At 41.2% G+C, this 15,586-nt stretch overlaps 1 protein-coding gene across 1 annotated transcript in view; it reads left to right on the top strand.

The window, feature by feature from the left end:
• The window catches only part of trip4 (thyroid hormone receptor interactor 4), a 140,843-nt gene extending 125,486 nt beyond the window's left edge, over positions 1–15,357 (top strand). The window contains exon 13 of the mRNA XM_043680516.1: positions 13,811–15,357. Within this exon, the coding sequence (XP_043536451.1) occupies positions 13,811–13,878 (68 nt within the window). The 3' untranslated portion in view covers positions 13,879–15,357. The remainder of the gene's footprint in view (positions 1–13,810) is intronic.
• Positions 15,358–15,586: the final 229 nt, after the last annotated feature.

The raw sequence follows: 15,586 nt of genomic DNA, 5'->3' as shown, positions 1-15,586 counted from the left end.
CTCCCCCACACCCACACGCCCCTACCCCCCACATGCTCCTCCCTCCCGCTCAAAACCACACACACCCCTCTCCACATTAGTAATGGTGTAAGTGGGAAAAATTAGTTTGCTATCCCCAATCAATGAGTGAGCAGTGCAGAGAACATGCAAGATTGATAGCCTGAGCTGTTGGGTTGGGTGAGAGAGAGTGTTGGTGGGTGCTGCATGCAATTTTGAGTGTTTGAGCATTGGCCTTGGTAGAGGTGAGCGCAGTAGCAGAGATTGAGTAACTGTGAGGTTGCAGAGAGAAGATAGTGGCACTTACCCTGGATTAAGAAACAAGGTCATTGATCCTCCTGCACTGCTGGGCACTCCTTGGAACAGTGGAAACAGGTGGCACCTCAGGCTGGCGGTGTCTGGTGGCTTGATGTCGTCTGACAGTCCTGTAGGAAAACAACTGCCTTTGTCTGTACCATTCTGTCCACCAAGTCCTTGAGGTCCCTGACCACAGAGTAAGGTGCCAGCTTCCCTCATCTGCCATTGACTTCAGCAAGATTTGTGTGGCCATGTACAGGGAACCAGCCTCTCGCTAATGGGACTGGCACCAGGACTGCCAGGATATCCAAGTAGTGACGAGAATTTCCAGATATGACGAGTGGGAAAATTGGTTCAGCATCCGATGAGTGGGTCACCCTGCAAATGTGGTAGGGAATTAATGAGATGAGATTTGAACAGTCGAGCAAGAAAACCCACGATGCCTTTTGGATAGAAACCCTCCTTGAAATTCAACGGAAACAACCTGTCCAGAATATGGTAAGATTCAGTCCTGGGGTTTTTACAGCAACTGAACTGTATGCAAAATGGGATGCGAGGGTGTGAGGGATTGAAAATTATCATGTTGATAGATTTGCATATAAGTGGTTAAGGGGAGGTAGTCTTGAATGAGAATCATGTATTAAAACAGAACCAGGTTAGCTGGTCCAATGACCTAGATTGACACATTCCTGTGGGCAGGTTTGACTAGATTTTAAACCATTGATGACTGATTCTTGTTACGTTGGCCCGTATTGAGAGGATCATTAGAATAAAATAGACTAGCTACTTTATAATGAGAGAACTCGATTATAGTCTTTTGCAATCTACAATCAATTCTTTGATCTTTCAGTGTTGGCTAAGTCAAATGCTGTACACAAAGCTGTAAAGACTTTAGCACAACGTAGAATTCTTTTGGCTGGCTCAGTTGGCTAGACAGCTGGTTTGCAATGCAAAGTGACGCCAGCAACATGGGTTCAAATCCCCAAAGAGTACTTTTCTTCTGAACCTCTTCCCCTCTCCTGAAGCAATAAATAAATGTTCAGCAAAGGTGATAAGGAATGTGGGCTGGAGGCAGGTAGGTGGAGGCCCACAGGCCTTGATCGTGTTAATTGGCAGAACAGGCTTGAGGGGCTGAATGGCCTCATCCTGTTCTAATGTTCCTATAAGACATGGTAGCCATCATGTTAACCTTGTCACCAGTCATTTCTTCCTGATGAAAGGGCAGTTCTATTGTCCTCTGGGACTGTGGAAACTTTACATTTTTGGAATCCTCTTTAGTTTTGATATTTGTTGCCTTGACTTTCTGACCTGTGCTATACATGCACTGTTCCATGTGTTACTCTTCAGTATTGCTGAACCTACCAAAGGTTACAAACAAATGTTAAAGTTCAGGGAAACATAACTTTAATTGTAACAATGCCACTCCACATTGCATCAACAAATGCACCATTCTTAGTTGCTGGGAGCAGCACTGATTAGAGGAAGTTTTGATCTTTGTTTTGCAGCGGATAAAATTAACAGTTTGGCAGACAGAATTATAGAGGCCATTCAATCCAGCATTCTGTCTCTTTGAAAGAGCTGTCTAATTAATTCCAGTCATATTATTTCATGAAATCATAGAATCCCAACAGTGCAGTTAGAGGCCATTCACCCATCATATCTGCACCCACCCTCTGAGGTGCATCCCACCCAGACCCACCCGATCCATCTGACCCTGCATTTACCATGGTTAATCCACCGAGCCTGCATATCACTGGACACTGTGGGATTATTTAGCATGGCAAACCCACCTAACCTGCACATTGTTGGACTGAGAGAGGAAACTGGAGCACCTGGGGGAAACCCATGCAGGCACGGGGACAATGTGCAAACTCCGCACAGTCACCTGAGCATGAAATCAAACCTGGGTCCCTGGCACCGTGAGGCAGTTACCTTATTTGGCTGGACGGCCGATTTGTAATGCCAACAATGTGGGTTCGATTTCTGCACCAGCTGAAGTCACCATTAAGGTCTCAACTTTGCCTTTAGTCCCTGCTTTTTCTCCATTACCCTGCAAATCTTTGCACAATTGCTTTTTTAAAGATGCTATTGAATCTAGTTCTGTTGACCTTTCTAGATTATAACTCATTGCATAAAGAATCTCTCACTCTCTCACTGTACGCACACATCTTTTGCCAATCATGTTAACCTGCATCCTCTTGTTACTGACCCTCAATGTGTTTATCAGAATTTGATGTTTAATTGTTCTGGCCAATAACTAATAAAGTAGAATCTATAGCAGACGTTTTGGCTACATCCAAAGTTAGATGTGAGTATTCCATATCAACCAGAATAATGGAAATATCTAAATGGTATCACTTAACAATATGAGATTGTCAAAGACCTTCTGTTCCCTTTTCATATTAACTGCTTAAAGATAAGCTCATAAGATGCTACATTCTATCCACTTTGCTATTTGCCTTAGAAACCTGGGTGATAAATAAAAATGAAAGGAAATAGAGACCCTTGAAATGGGAATGCCATGGTGTATGCTGAAAATTCCATACATGGGCAAGTGAAAAGGTGTTTGAAATTGCAAGAGCAAAAAGGACTCTCAAAGGTGACACCTAGAAAAGCAATGGTCAGTTTTTCAGCGATTTGACCAAAACTGAAGAGCTACAGAAATCCCTTCTCCAGGGCAAAGTGGGTGACTGCAGAAAGAGGGATCAACGGAGGTGCACTTGGGTGACGGATATCACACAGTGGTTTCAGACAGGTTACGGTGGATGTTTGAGGATGGTACAAGACAGATGAGTGTGGCACCGTGACAGTGGATCTCTGGCACAAGTAGTCAGAATCAAGAAGGGCTACTCTGTCCGTTCTGGAGGTTGAGTGAGCAGGAACTTCCTTCAGTGTACATTCTGGCCATCGTGTTCTATAACGCTCAAAGAACGGTTCTATAATATATCAAGGAATTGCCCCTCCAAGGATGAGTTCATGGCACAGTTGGATCATCTAGGCAATGAGGTAACGCAATTGCAGAAGTCCACCAAAACGTGATCTACCAATAGAGGGGAGTCTACCATCACCATACCTCCCACTGTCTGTCAGCCTGGACTGTCATCCTCAAGATTCTAAGACATGTTTAAAATTCCATGCTGTTTTAAATAGGAGCAGTGAAGTTGTTACCCAGCCAATATTTGTCCCACAGCTAACATCACTAAAATAGATTATCTGATTTTTTTTTGAGGTGGAGTTGAAGTTAATGATTAGTCATGATTTTATTCAATGTTGCAACTGGCTTGAAGGGGCTGAATGACTTCAACCTGCCACTATTTCATATTGTATTATCACATTGCTGTTTGTGAAGCTTGCTGTGTCACAATCAGCTTCTGCCTATCTGATTTTATAACAGTTGTTCTTGGATACCCAGAGTTTGTTTTAAAAAATAAGTAACATCAATGCAATTTAAGAGGCTCTGATCTGACTGCAGCAACTCCGGCTGAAGCTCCATATTTGGTGAAAACTGTTTTGTGCAATAAAATCTGGATGTTGTATGGTGACCTTCATGTGAACTACGCAATATTAGAATCTGTGCAGTATTGCACTGAGATAATTTCCGATGCAATTTTATTTTAAACCATTTGGGAGTTCATTGTGGACTAGATTTCTATGAACGCTCTTGATTATTTCCCCTGAACAGCTGTGTTTGACACCCAACATTTTCTCTTAAGAGATTGACCATATTGAAGGCAGCTACTTTTCCCTAAATGCTGTGTTAAATTCTTTTCCACCGTCCTCATTAGATAGAAACCAGTCACTGTGCTAATTTATTTAAACGTCTGGACCTCTGACATGATGCAAAGTGCCAAAACAGGAGGGAGGTGGATCTGGGGAGAGTAGCCTTGAAATTCTGGACTTATTTAAACAAAATTTCTAAATGAGCAGTAAAAGAGGGTGTAACATTTAATTAAATTATATATTAGATTAAATTATATGAAGTGCTGCATATTGAAAGGAAAAATGGTCAACTGAACCAATCCATAGATAAAATAATCAAATTATGCATGAAAACACGGACCGCATTTCAAAGTACTTAATTGATTGTAAAGTGCTTTGGGACATCCTCAGGTCGTGAATTGTTTGGTCTAAAGTCCAATCTTTTACTATTTGTTGTGGTACAAAAATTTGCTAAAGAAGACTCAAGTTTTACAGCATCTCCAACTTGGAGCAGCAATTATTTAAAATAGTATTATGTTTAACTCCATAGCCAAAGCTTATAGAAAGCAAGTCAAACAAACCCTACTGGGCCTCTGGTTAGAATACCTCGAGTACAGTGTCCTCTTTTAGTCAGTGACACAAAGATTAGCAAGCGCTGCAGGAAACATGAAGATGAATCACAAAGGGATTTCCTCATTTGGATGTTTGGAAATAGTTGAGCTTCTTATTTTTGAAAGAAGATCCGTGGAAGATGGTCATTAAGACATGTAAAATTGTAAAGATATACTTGACAGTATAATAAAGCAGTGTAAGTTGAAACCAAGTTGAGTAAAACAAATCAATTCAAAGGCAAATTGCAGTCTGATGTCAGAAAGATTAACCAAGACTTGGAATAGATTCCCAGGTAGAATATAGGGAGGTCGGAGTAAAGAAACTGAAATCAGAGCCAACTGGACACATTGTATCCGTTGCTCCCGATGCGGTCTCCTCTATATTGGGGAGACTGGGCGCCTCCTAGCAGAGCGCGTTAGGGAACATCTCCGGCTCAGCACTATCCCCATGACTTGTCCGGACTTGTCCGACCTGCCTATCTCCTTTTCCACCTATCCATTCCACCCTCTCCTCCCTGACCTATCACCTTCATCCCCTCCCCCACTCACCTATTGTACTCTATGCTACTTTCTCCCCACCCCCACCCTCTAGCTTATCTCTCCACGGTTCTGGCTCTCTGCCTTTATTCCTGATGAAGGGCTTTTGCCCAAAATGTAGATTTTACTGCTCCTTGGATGCTGCCTGAACAGCACCACTAATCCAGAATCTGGTTTCCAGCATCTGCAGTCATTGTTTTTACCTCATAACAGGATCATTGACTGGACAGTTGCACGTAGTCTTGTAATAAGTAAAACTATTTATGAAGATCTGTTCACTCTCAGGGCACCTGTGTTTCACAGTCTACTGCTTATATTTGAAATAGTCACTTTGGCAGGAAATGCAGCAACTCGTTCTAACTAGCGAACTAGATAAGTAGCCTATTAATTTTGGTGGTGATGTTTCCTCCAAATCCGTAGAGAAGTGGATGCTTGGGAGTGATGAGCTGAGCAATAATTTTGTGAAGGAAAAGCAAAGCATGAGTGGTTTATAATGATCATCTAAGCCCTCTGTTCAGGTCAGTGCTTTGTTAAATAGACTATCTGCATGTCTGCATTGTATGCTGTTGTTTTCTACAGCATATAGAAATATGCACCAGAAAATAAAAGCAATTGATTTTGTATTGATTTATTTATTTGACATTATTGAGGAAAAAACTGAGTTTTGGATTGTATAATTACTTGTGTTTATATGCAGCACATAAATTATTCTTGTACTTCAGAGACCTTGGGAATATAATGTAACTGTTGTAACACTAAATTCATGCGCATGCATTTTCTGTGGTAGTCTATCAAAATGGTTGCCATATCTTAATCGTATTAGTAGTCTACCTTTTTTTCAGCATCTTCCCCAGGGAGAATTAAATTAATTGGAAAGATTTGATGATTGGTAAATTCTTGTTGGAGGAAGGGAACAGCTTGTTCATAAGTGTTCTTGTCTTTGAGGTATCTACAATTAATTAACACATGTCACTGCTAGTTATGAGAGTGTTTGTTCTAAGTTTCTACCTTCTTATTGTGAACAAATTCTGGAATTATTTTACACACGCTCACTGAAGCCACGTCAGCATATGTTAATGTGTCTGCTGTAGCTCAATTGACATTTTGCCTTTGAGTGAGTTGTGAGTTTGACTCCCTCTTCAGGACTTGAGATCAAGGCTGATACTGTGCAAGACTGAGGGAGCAGTGCTCTGTCAGAAGTGCCTTCTTTCACATGAGACATTAAACCAACGTCCCACCTATTCGCTTGCATATCAAAACTCCCACTGGGCTCTTGTGGTACAGTGATGGTATCTATCCAACCCAAACTGTGGGTCCGCTACATCGATGACAACTTTGTCATCACAAAATGGAACAAATTAGAGGAAGTATACAACACCAATAACAATATCCTGACAGGCATAAAATTCACAAAAGAGGAGGAGAATGACAACAGACTCCCATTCCTCGATGTGACAGTTGAATGTACATTTAACGGGGAATTTCAAACCCGCGTCTACAGAAAAACAACAAACACAGACCAAATACTTCAGAAGCAATCATCCCAACACCCACAAATTGAGCTGCATCAAGACTGGGGATATTTAGGGTGATGCAGTAGTTAGCACTGCTGCCTAACAGTGCCAGGGTCTGGGGTTTGATTCCAGCCTTGGGTGACTCTGGAGTTTCCACGTTCTCCCTGAGTCTGCATGGATTTCCGCTGAGTGTTCCAGTTTTAAGGGAAGCACGGTGGCACAGTGGATAGCACTGCTGCCTCTCAGCGCCAGCGACCCGGGTTCAATTCCCGACTCAGGCGACTGACTGTGTGGAGTTTGCACATTCTCCCCGTGTCTGCGTGGTTTTCCTCCGGGTGCTCCGGTTTCCTCCCACAGTCCAAAGATGTGCAGGTCAGGTGAATTGGCCCATGCTAAGTTGCCCGTAGTGTTAGGTAAGGGGTAAACGTAGGGGAATGGGTGGATTGCGCTTCGGTGGGTCGGTGTGGACTTGTTGGGCCGAAGGGCCTGTTTCCACACTGTAATTAATCTAATCTAATCTAAGTTAAAAGACATTGTTTCAATGAACTACATCACACTGCAGCTCCCAAGAACTACAAACAACAGAAGAAAAATACATATAAAGTATTTTCAAGAAAACAGGTACACAATAAACACAATCCACTGATTCCTCAGAAACAAACCCAAACAAGCAAATACAACACAACCAAAAACTAAGCCACATTTCTTTACATCAAAGACATATCAGAAATGACTTCCAAACTACTCAACATTATGGTAGCCCATAAACCTTCCAACACTCTTAAACAGTGACTAATGAACCCAAAGTATCCATTAGGTATTACCAGCAAAACTAATGTCATTTACAAAATTCCATGCAGCAACTGTAAAAAAAACAGTACGTCGAACAAACAAGCAGGAAACTTGCCACCAGGATATATGAACACCAACTGGCCACCAAAAGAAATGACCCACTATCACTAGTTTCCATACATAAAGACAAAGAAGGACACCATTTTGACTGGGACAACACACATCCTACGACAGGCGAAACTAGGACAGGCAAAACAAAGACATGCGTGAGAATTCTTAGAGGCATGGCATTCTAACCAGAACTCCATCAATAAACACATTGATTTAGATCCCATCCAGCTTCCCTTGAAAAAAAACTGGAAATGACATCACCCACCTTAAGAAACCCAGACCGATAATTAGAGAGGCGGGAAATACCACCAGCGCTTCACCGGAGACACTCACTGATGATGTTACCTAGTCATGGTGACGAAACGTCTGAAAACAAACCTTCCAGCACAGCGAGCTAACTTACATACTTATCGTCAATTTGAGCTACAAATCTCAAAAATTGTTAACAGTGATAGTGTTCCTACCTCTGAGCAACAGGCCCACCTGCTCCAGAGGGTGTAAGAGCATCACTAAATAGGTGGATGAGAAAATACCTACAGTTATGACGCTGACCGATCGAATAGCTGTTGAGACTCATAGTAGTGTCTCTGCCTCTGATCCAGAGGCCCAGGTTCAAGTCCCACCTCCTTCAGAGGTATGTCATAACATCACTAAATAGGTTAATTAAGAAATATCTATAAAAGCTCCCAGGGCACTATTGTAAAGGAAAGCAAGGGAGTCCTGGCCAATAAATCTACACAAAAAACTGATTATTTGGTGATGATCTCATTGCTCTCTGTGGGATTTTGCTGTGTGTTCAAGGTAACTGCCTGGTTTTCTACATAACAACTGTGACTAGACTTCAAAAGTACCTCATTGGCCGAATGTATTTTGGAACATTGTGCGGTCTTGAAAAGCACAAAATAAATGTTTTGTTCCACCCTTGCTCCCCATCTCAAATAATAAAAGTCCCACAAGGAAACTTTCAGTTATATTCCACCCCCCAACACCCAGCCCAGAAAATATGCTTTTTTCCCCCTGCAGGTAGTTCTCCTATAACACAGTAGTTGTGTTCCAATGAAACCTCGGTTAATAGAAAATTGCTTCATAGAAATAATAGAGAAAAGTGGCGATAGGGGCAGGCCAGTAAAAAGTCATGATCACTGAAAAATCATCCAAAAGTCTTAACACAAAGTATAGCACAATCTGAATGAAGATTAAAATCATATTTATTAACAAAACAAGTAAATTTAACACAGTACATTTAAAACATGTAAGAAAGCTATTCTATCTGTACAGCACCTTTCACAGAAAGTGGGCGGCACGGTGGCACAGTGGTTAGCACTGCTGCCTCACAGCACCGGGTTCAATTCCTGCCTCAGGTGACTGACTGTGTGGAGTTTGCACATTCTCCCCGTGTCTGTGTGGGTTTCCTCCGGGTGCTCCGGTTTCTTCCCGCAGTCCAAAAATGTGCAGGTTAGGTGAATTGGCCATGCTAAATGTAGGGGAATGGGTCTGGGTGGGTTGCGCTTCGGCGGGTCGGTGTGGACTTGTTGGGCTGAAGAGCCTGTTTTCACACTGTAATCTAATCTAATCTTAAAAAAAAACTGCTCTGTCAGCAGCTGACACCAGCACATGTGCAGAATGAAGCGTGCTCTCCTTTCCCCGCTGGAATCGAAAATACCATTCTCTAACTCTTCAGCGACATTATAGCCAAATCGCGCTGCCAAAGTGCATGTTATCCCAGAACTACCTGTATATGTAACAGTAACTCAAATGCTGTTAGAAGAGTAATGAGTTTTTTTTCTTGAATGTTCATCAACAATTATGACTCCTGGAGATATCAAAGTTAATACAGTGGTCCTTGGAGCTGTTATGTTTTCCCTGTTGTGATTGACCATCAGAAATTTTGGGATCACAGTGGAATAATGATTCAGAGAATCATTAGTTGTCAAACAGTTGAAAGGTAGATTCGGAGAGGTGGAAGAAAATACGCTGAGAATTCTACAGTTGATCTTCTGACAAGATTTATTTTTGCCAGAAGTTGAATTAATGTTTTTCTCCAACTCTCTTTGGGGAATCCTGCCAATTCACTGTGTTCTCAATGTGTCACTAACTTCAGGAAACATCCTCTTAATTGATACAGAAATTCAACACCTTGACAAAATCAGTGCTTGCTCGAAGACTAGCTTTGCTTTTTGCTTGCAGATGTGTCATTAGATTTCACCTTTCAAAAAAAGGCGAGAGAAAAATGATCCTCCTGTTTGTGGGTTATGTAGCCTTCAAGCTCTGTTCAAAAGCTGTTAATCACTGGGATCTCCACTGTGTGCGCCAAAATAGAGTTGTCAGTCTATGTGCGTGGATGACTAATGTTAAAAATACACAGATTTCACAACCTACTCATGCAATAATGCCAATGACAAAATGTTCTGTTGTTTAGTAATTGTAGCAGGATCTGCTCATCATTGATGCCTTTTGAGGAACCTGAGTCACTCACTGGATAAAATTGTAACATTGCATTTGAAACTGGAGATCAAAGGTCTGTCTACAAATTGGCAAGCTAGCAAGATGCATTGCTTTCATGTATAGGTACTTGTTGTCAGCTTTCATTAGCTCTGAAATAGAATGCCTTGTTTTAATGTCATATTAATTTCCTTCTTCGCTGTTCCTTTCCCATGCGACTTGCTTCTGCACTGATGAAGCATCTGGAGCTGTGCGTCAGGCTGCTAATCCATATTCCAGATTGACTTACACACACATTCTCCCCAGACCCCTCAAGCAAGGCAACGATCTGTCAGGTGTATGGAATAGATACACATTGGAGCTCAGGCTAGACCAAAAGCCCCTTTGAACCAAGAAGTCATCCTTTATGTCACAACTGTTGGGTAGAGGAGGAACAATTCAAGATTCTGTGATTCTACTATAGATGTAAGCACAATCTCAGAACCTGTCAAATCACATTGAGTGCATGATGGGTATAGAATACCATTCTTGGTGTTGTTCTGCCTCAATGGGCTACGTTAGAGAGGAGCAATGATCATGTCATGGATATAAGTCAGTTCTAACTATCGTGTGGCTGGAAAAGAGTAGGACTTCAGTGCTATGATACATACCTCTGAACACAAGAATATTTGCACAACTATGCCTTGAGAACAGCCAAATAAATGTTAAAAAGTCAGGAGAAACACATAAATGTCACTTTGAACTAATTCATTTTGGGGGCAGCACAATCACTTACTTGTCTTTCACAATCTCAGCATGCCCTGCAACACTTTACAAGCAGTCAAGTACTTTTGAATGCAAGCAATCCAGCAACCAATTTTGTACAGAGAGCTTCCCCAGAAACAGCCAAAAGAGCAAGTTCAGAATATTTGTTGTGATTTTTTATTGAAGAATGAATATTAACTGGGATATTGAAGTCAATTGCATTTCAAAATATTCCCCAGAATAAGTTACAAGCACCTGAGAGAGCAGACAAGAGCTTGGTTTAACATCTTACCTGAAGTATTGTATTCCCTTGGTACCACTGTATGAAGTTTCAGACTAACAGGGTGGAGCTCAAGCCTTTAGACATAGAGGTGGAAGGACTACCACTCAGCCCAGGGTGATCCTGAAATCAGGAGAATGAAGGCAAACATGTTTTTGTGATCATGGCATGGTTTCCAGCCAACCATTTGTATTCAAGGAATATACTGGGGAGTATTGTGACATCCCGACTTTGTTCCTAAGGGGGCAAGATTAAATGAGAATCAACTCCTCTTGTTGTTGCATTAGTCTGTTCATAATAGTTCTGTTCCAAAACTTTGTAAAGCTCCAGAGTATCTAATTTATTTCCAAGGTTCCTCTTAAGGTTTCTTCATGTGCATCCTGCCTTTTCTTACCTGCCTCAGGATTAGTGGATAGTTTACTGACGCTGTGACAATGGTCAGATCAAAGTTGTTATGTCAATGGAATGTCAAAGAGCTGTTCACTTGATGGTACACCTGCATAAAACCAAACAATCTTTCTGTGGTGTTCTGAAAAAAGATAACTGTGTGGATTTTCCAATTGCCAACTAATCATTTTGAAGGCATTGAGGGAGTTGCAGTATGAACCCAGTGCAATCCCTGTCATACCAGCCTCTGAATGAATTGCCTGGGAATTTAAAGAATCCACTGGATAGTTCCTTATACCTGCAGCCCTCTGAAAGTATCCATTAAAATTGGAGCATTTGAGATGGTGGAGGGGTTCCACTGAAGTTAAATGAACAGTTTCTCAGGAAATGTTAGACTGTAAAATACCTGGTTTAACTGTTGAGTAACTATTAAACTGACCCCTATCTAACTTTGCATACCTCCACATACTCCTTCCCCAGCAACCCCCTAACCCATTATATTCTGAACCCCCCTCCCCCCCCCCAACCAACCCCAACATCCTCTGGATCCCACCACAACAGTTCTCCCCCAATCTAACATACCTCCAATCCAATGCCTCTTCTCTCCCCGCTTCCTCACCCCAAACCAGACATGCCTGCCCTGCTGTCTGAAGTGACATTGCCTCTGCTGAACTCAATATCTCACAACCAGCCCTAGCTTACAGCCTGACACCCTGCTTCTGGCATGCTACACCAATCCATCTGGCAACCTCTCATTCCAACATCCTAAATGTGCGCTTCCATTTTGTACTTGGCCGAGGTGACAGGTTTCTGTGAAATGCTATCTGTGATTCTGGGCATTTAAATTACAGAACAAGACAATTGACTGCTGTGAACAGCAGGGCACGGTTTGCCTTCCTCTGACTGTTCGTTGCTATGAAGGACCTATCAGAATGGAAGTGTAGCTCTGCTATTCTGAAGGAGGCCTGATCAGAACCTCCTGTCAGAAGTGAAGAGCTCTTTAATTGCGTGGAAAAGAATGGAGCATTCAATCTGTATGAGGTTGCCACTCCTTGAAAAATCTGGCCAGTTTTTGTCTTATTGCCATTGGAATCACCACAAAGAAGCAGGAAACAGAAGAAACTTCCAATTCTTCTCATTTAAGTCTCATTTTAAGGATATTTTCTGACAAGCTGATGTGATTTGATAATACTTCCCTCCTCAGTGGGAAAGCATGGGCTTGACAGAAATTGATTCCACTGAAATTAAAAAAATAGTTTTAATCTCTAAGCCACTCTCTGTTTTCAATAACTTAGTGTGTTCACATTTTCTGGTTTATAATTGACAGTAATGAATGAAGGAGGAGACGTTAGGAACAGCCATAGGCAATTCAAGGAAGTCATGATTTGGAGATGCCGGTGTTGGACTGGGGTGTACAAAGTTAAAAATCACACAACACCAGGTTATAGTCCAACAGGTTTAATTGGAAGCACTAGCTTTCTGAGCCCCGCTCCTTCACCAGGTAGTTGTGGAGTACATGATTGTAAGGCACAGAATTTGTAGCAAAAGTTTACAGTGTGATGTAACTGAAATTATACATTGAAAAATACCTTGGTTGTCTGTTGAGTCTGGCTGATCATGGCTGATCTGTGACCTCACTGCATATGCTTGCCTTTGACCCATATCCCTTAATACCTATGCTTAGCAAATTGTATCTATCTCAGGTTTAAAATTAACAACTAGTTCACAATGTGATGCTACAGAGTCGATTAAATAGAATTCAGAAATTGTTTGGAGCTATTTGTTGGCTACAACTGATATATTTTCTCAAATGAATAGCAATTTTTCAAAGAATGGTAATTGTAAATAACTTAGTGTTTTGAAGTATGCTGATTGAATAATAAACAGCATCCCAACCACCTTGTCATGAGATCAGCTTGTCATTGATGGGATGAATTTGGTCCACTCTTCCTTTCTGTCCTTTCTTGTAACCTAATGTCTTTTGGGGGAGAAAAGTTGTCTTATTCTTGACTGCAATAACCTCATCTTCCACTGCCTTTCCAAAACGGAAATGTTCCCAGTGTTGCAGAAAAACTATAACCCCAATTACAGGAGTATTTGAAATGCTTAAACGGATCATGGGTTATAATTGTTGTTTTTTGATGCCTGCATGCAACCTACATTAAATATTTTTAAAGTATTTTGACAAATTCATCAGCACTCCTTCTTGCTTTGGAATGAAGTGAAAATTCTGTACCGCACATCAAATATTAGTCATCGACCTGAAATATTAATTGTCTCTCACCACAGATGCTGTCTGACCTGATTTTATTTCTAAGTTCTATTTGCTAAGGCATTTTGCATATAATATTTGTTGCTTTCATAATGCACAAATTTTTTTTATTTTGTGTTTGTAACAGGGAAATTGGACTCCAAGATTCATCAAGCAATGAAGAAAGGGTTAATGCGGCAAAAGCAAATTGCCTAGAGAAAAGGAAGCACACAAGGGGTCTGTCTTGTTCTTGAGTGCTTGGAGACTAAAAGCCCCACAACTGGGAATTGATCTGACCTGTCATAAAATTGACACTCGCTCACCCAAGAAAATGTGAATGTACTTTCCAAAAAGTCTTCAATGTATTTTCAGCAACTTGGTGATCCAACATCAGGCAACCCAGAAATCCAAACACTTCTATCTTTAATAATCCAATCAACATGCAATTCAAAAAGCTCTGGTAATTTCAAAGAAAGTGTTGCACAAAAAGCTAAAGCGATATCTTCCAATAATACTGCTAGACAATACTTTATGGGGATTTGAATATGTAAGATTTCTGTAAATTGAAACAAAAACTCCTATTCAGCTTGAATTGTTTCATTGATTAAAGGAGTCGATACAATGTCTGGAATCTGTTTCTCAATAGCCCTGCTTTCCAGTAACACATGAACTTGCAGTGTTCATTTCTCTTTATTTCCAATCCCTCATGAATGGGGGTCGATGGGTTCTAAGGAGAATTATATGTTGGGCAATAGGATAGCTTAATGGCAGTCACGATGTCTGGGATTCATCATCATTGTATTTTTGTTTAAAAGATGCTTTCACGGGATATAGCAGCAACTGGAAAAACTGGCATTTTGTTATCCATCCCTCCTCTTGGAAGATCATGGGGGGGGCTGCCTTCTTGAGCTGCTGATGGTGTGGTGCACTTGGCCATTTCATGTTATAGAGTTAGTTGTTATGACACAGAGGGAGGCCATTTGGTTTCTCCAGCCTGGGGCAGCTGCTTGTAGAGCAATCCAGTCAATCCTATTTCCCTGCTCTGTCCCTGTAAGTTTCTAGATTTGTTTTCCTCAAACACCTGTCCAATTTCTTTTTGAAAATTTTTGTCTCTGCTTCATCGGCAGCAAGTTCCACGTCATCATCACTCAGTACATAAAAATGTTCCTCATTTTCCCCTCTATAGAACCATAAATTTATGCTGCCGTGTTGTCATGTGATCAGCTCATGGGAGAAGCTTTTGTCTGCCTTCATACTTTATTTCTCTTCCATCTCCCTTTGTTCCAGGGGGACAGCCCCAACTTCATAAAATGTACTGAGAGCAATTCTACACGCTAAATTGCCAAAATATCCTGAAAATTTGAATGAAGCAAAATAATGGTGTGATAACTATCATTCTTTTTATGGGAACAAAGGAATTTCCAAATTAAGCCAGTTGACGTTCACCTAGTTCTCCATCAACCATCCTGGTTGTCTCATGATGCAGTGAAAACAGAGTTAACTGAATAAGTGTAGCAATCAGTCTGTATCAATTAATCCATAACAGGACCAGATATGGAATAAGACCTTGTAGAACCATGGGTCCAAAGTTTTTCATCCTTCCAAAGTCACATTAACACGTAGCTCATGTTGTATCTCAAATTACTCACGGATTCCAAAATATTTCCTTTCTGGAATAAAAATTGTTTAATTTGCTTTGGAATGACTCAAGGCTATCTTTTTCTACTGCTTCCCGAAGGAACCTGTTCCATAAGTTAAAAACGAAAAGAACTGTGGATGCTGGAAATCGAAACAACAACAGAAATTGCAGAAAAAAAACTCGGCAGGTCTGGCAGCGTCTGTGGAGAGAAATCTGTTAATGCTTCAGTTCCAGTTACCCCTCTGGGGGACTGTTCCGAGGAAGAGTCATTGAATCTGAAATGTG

The sequence above is a fragment of the Chiloscyllium plagiosum genome, chromosome 40 (assembly GCF_004010195.1).
Source record: "Chiloscyllium plagiosum isolate BGI_BamShark_2017 chromosome 40, ASM401019v2, whole genome shotgun sequence".
NCBI lineage: Eukaryota > Metazoa > Chordata > Chondrichthyes > Orectolobiformes > Hemiscylliidae > Chiloscyllium > Chiloscyllium plagiosum.
This window is presented reverse-complemented; position numbering and strand designations above follow the sequence as displayed.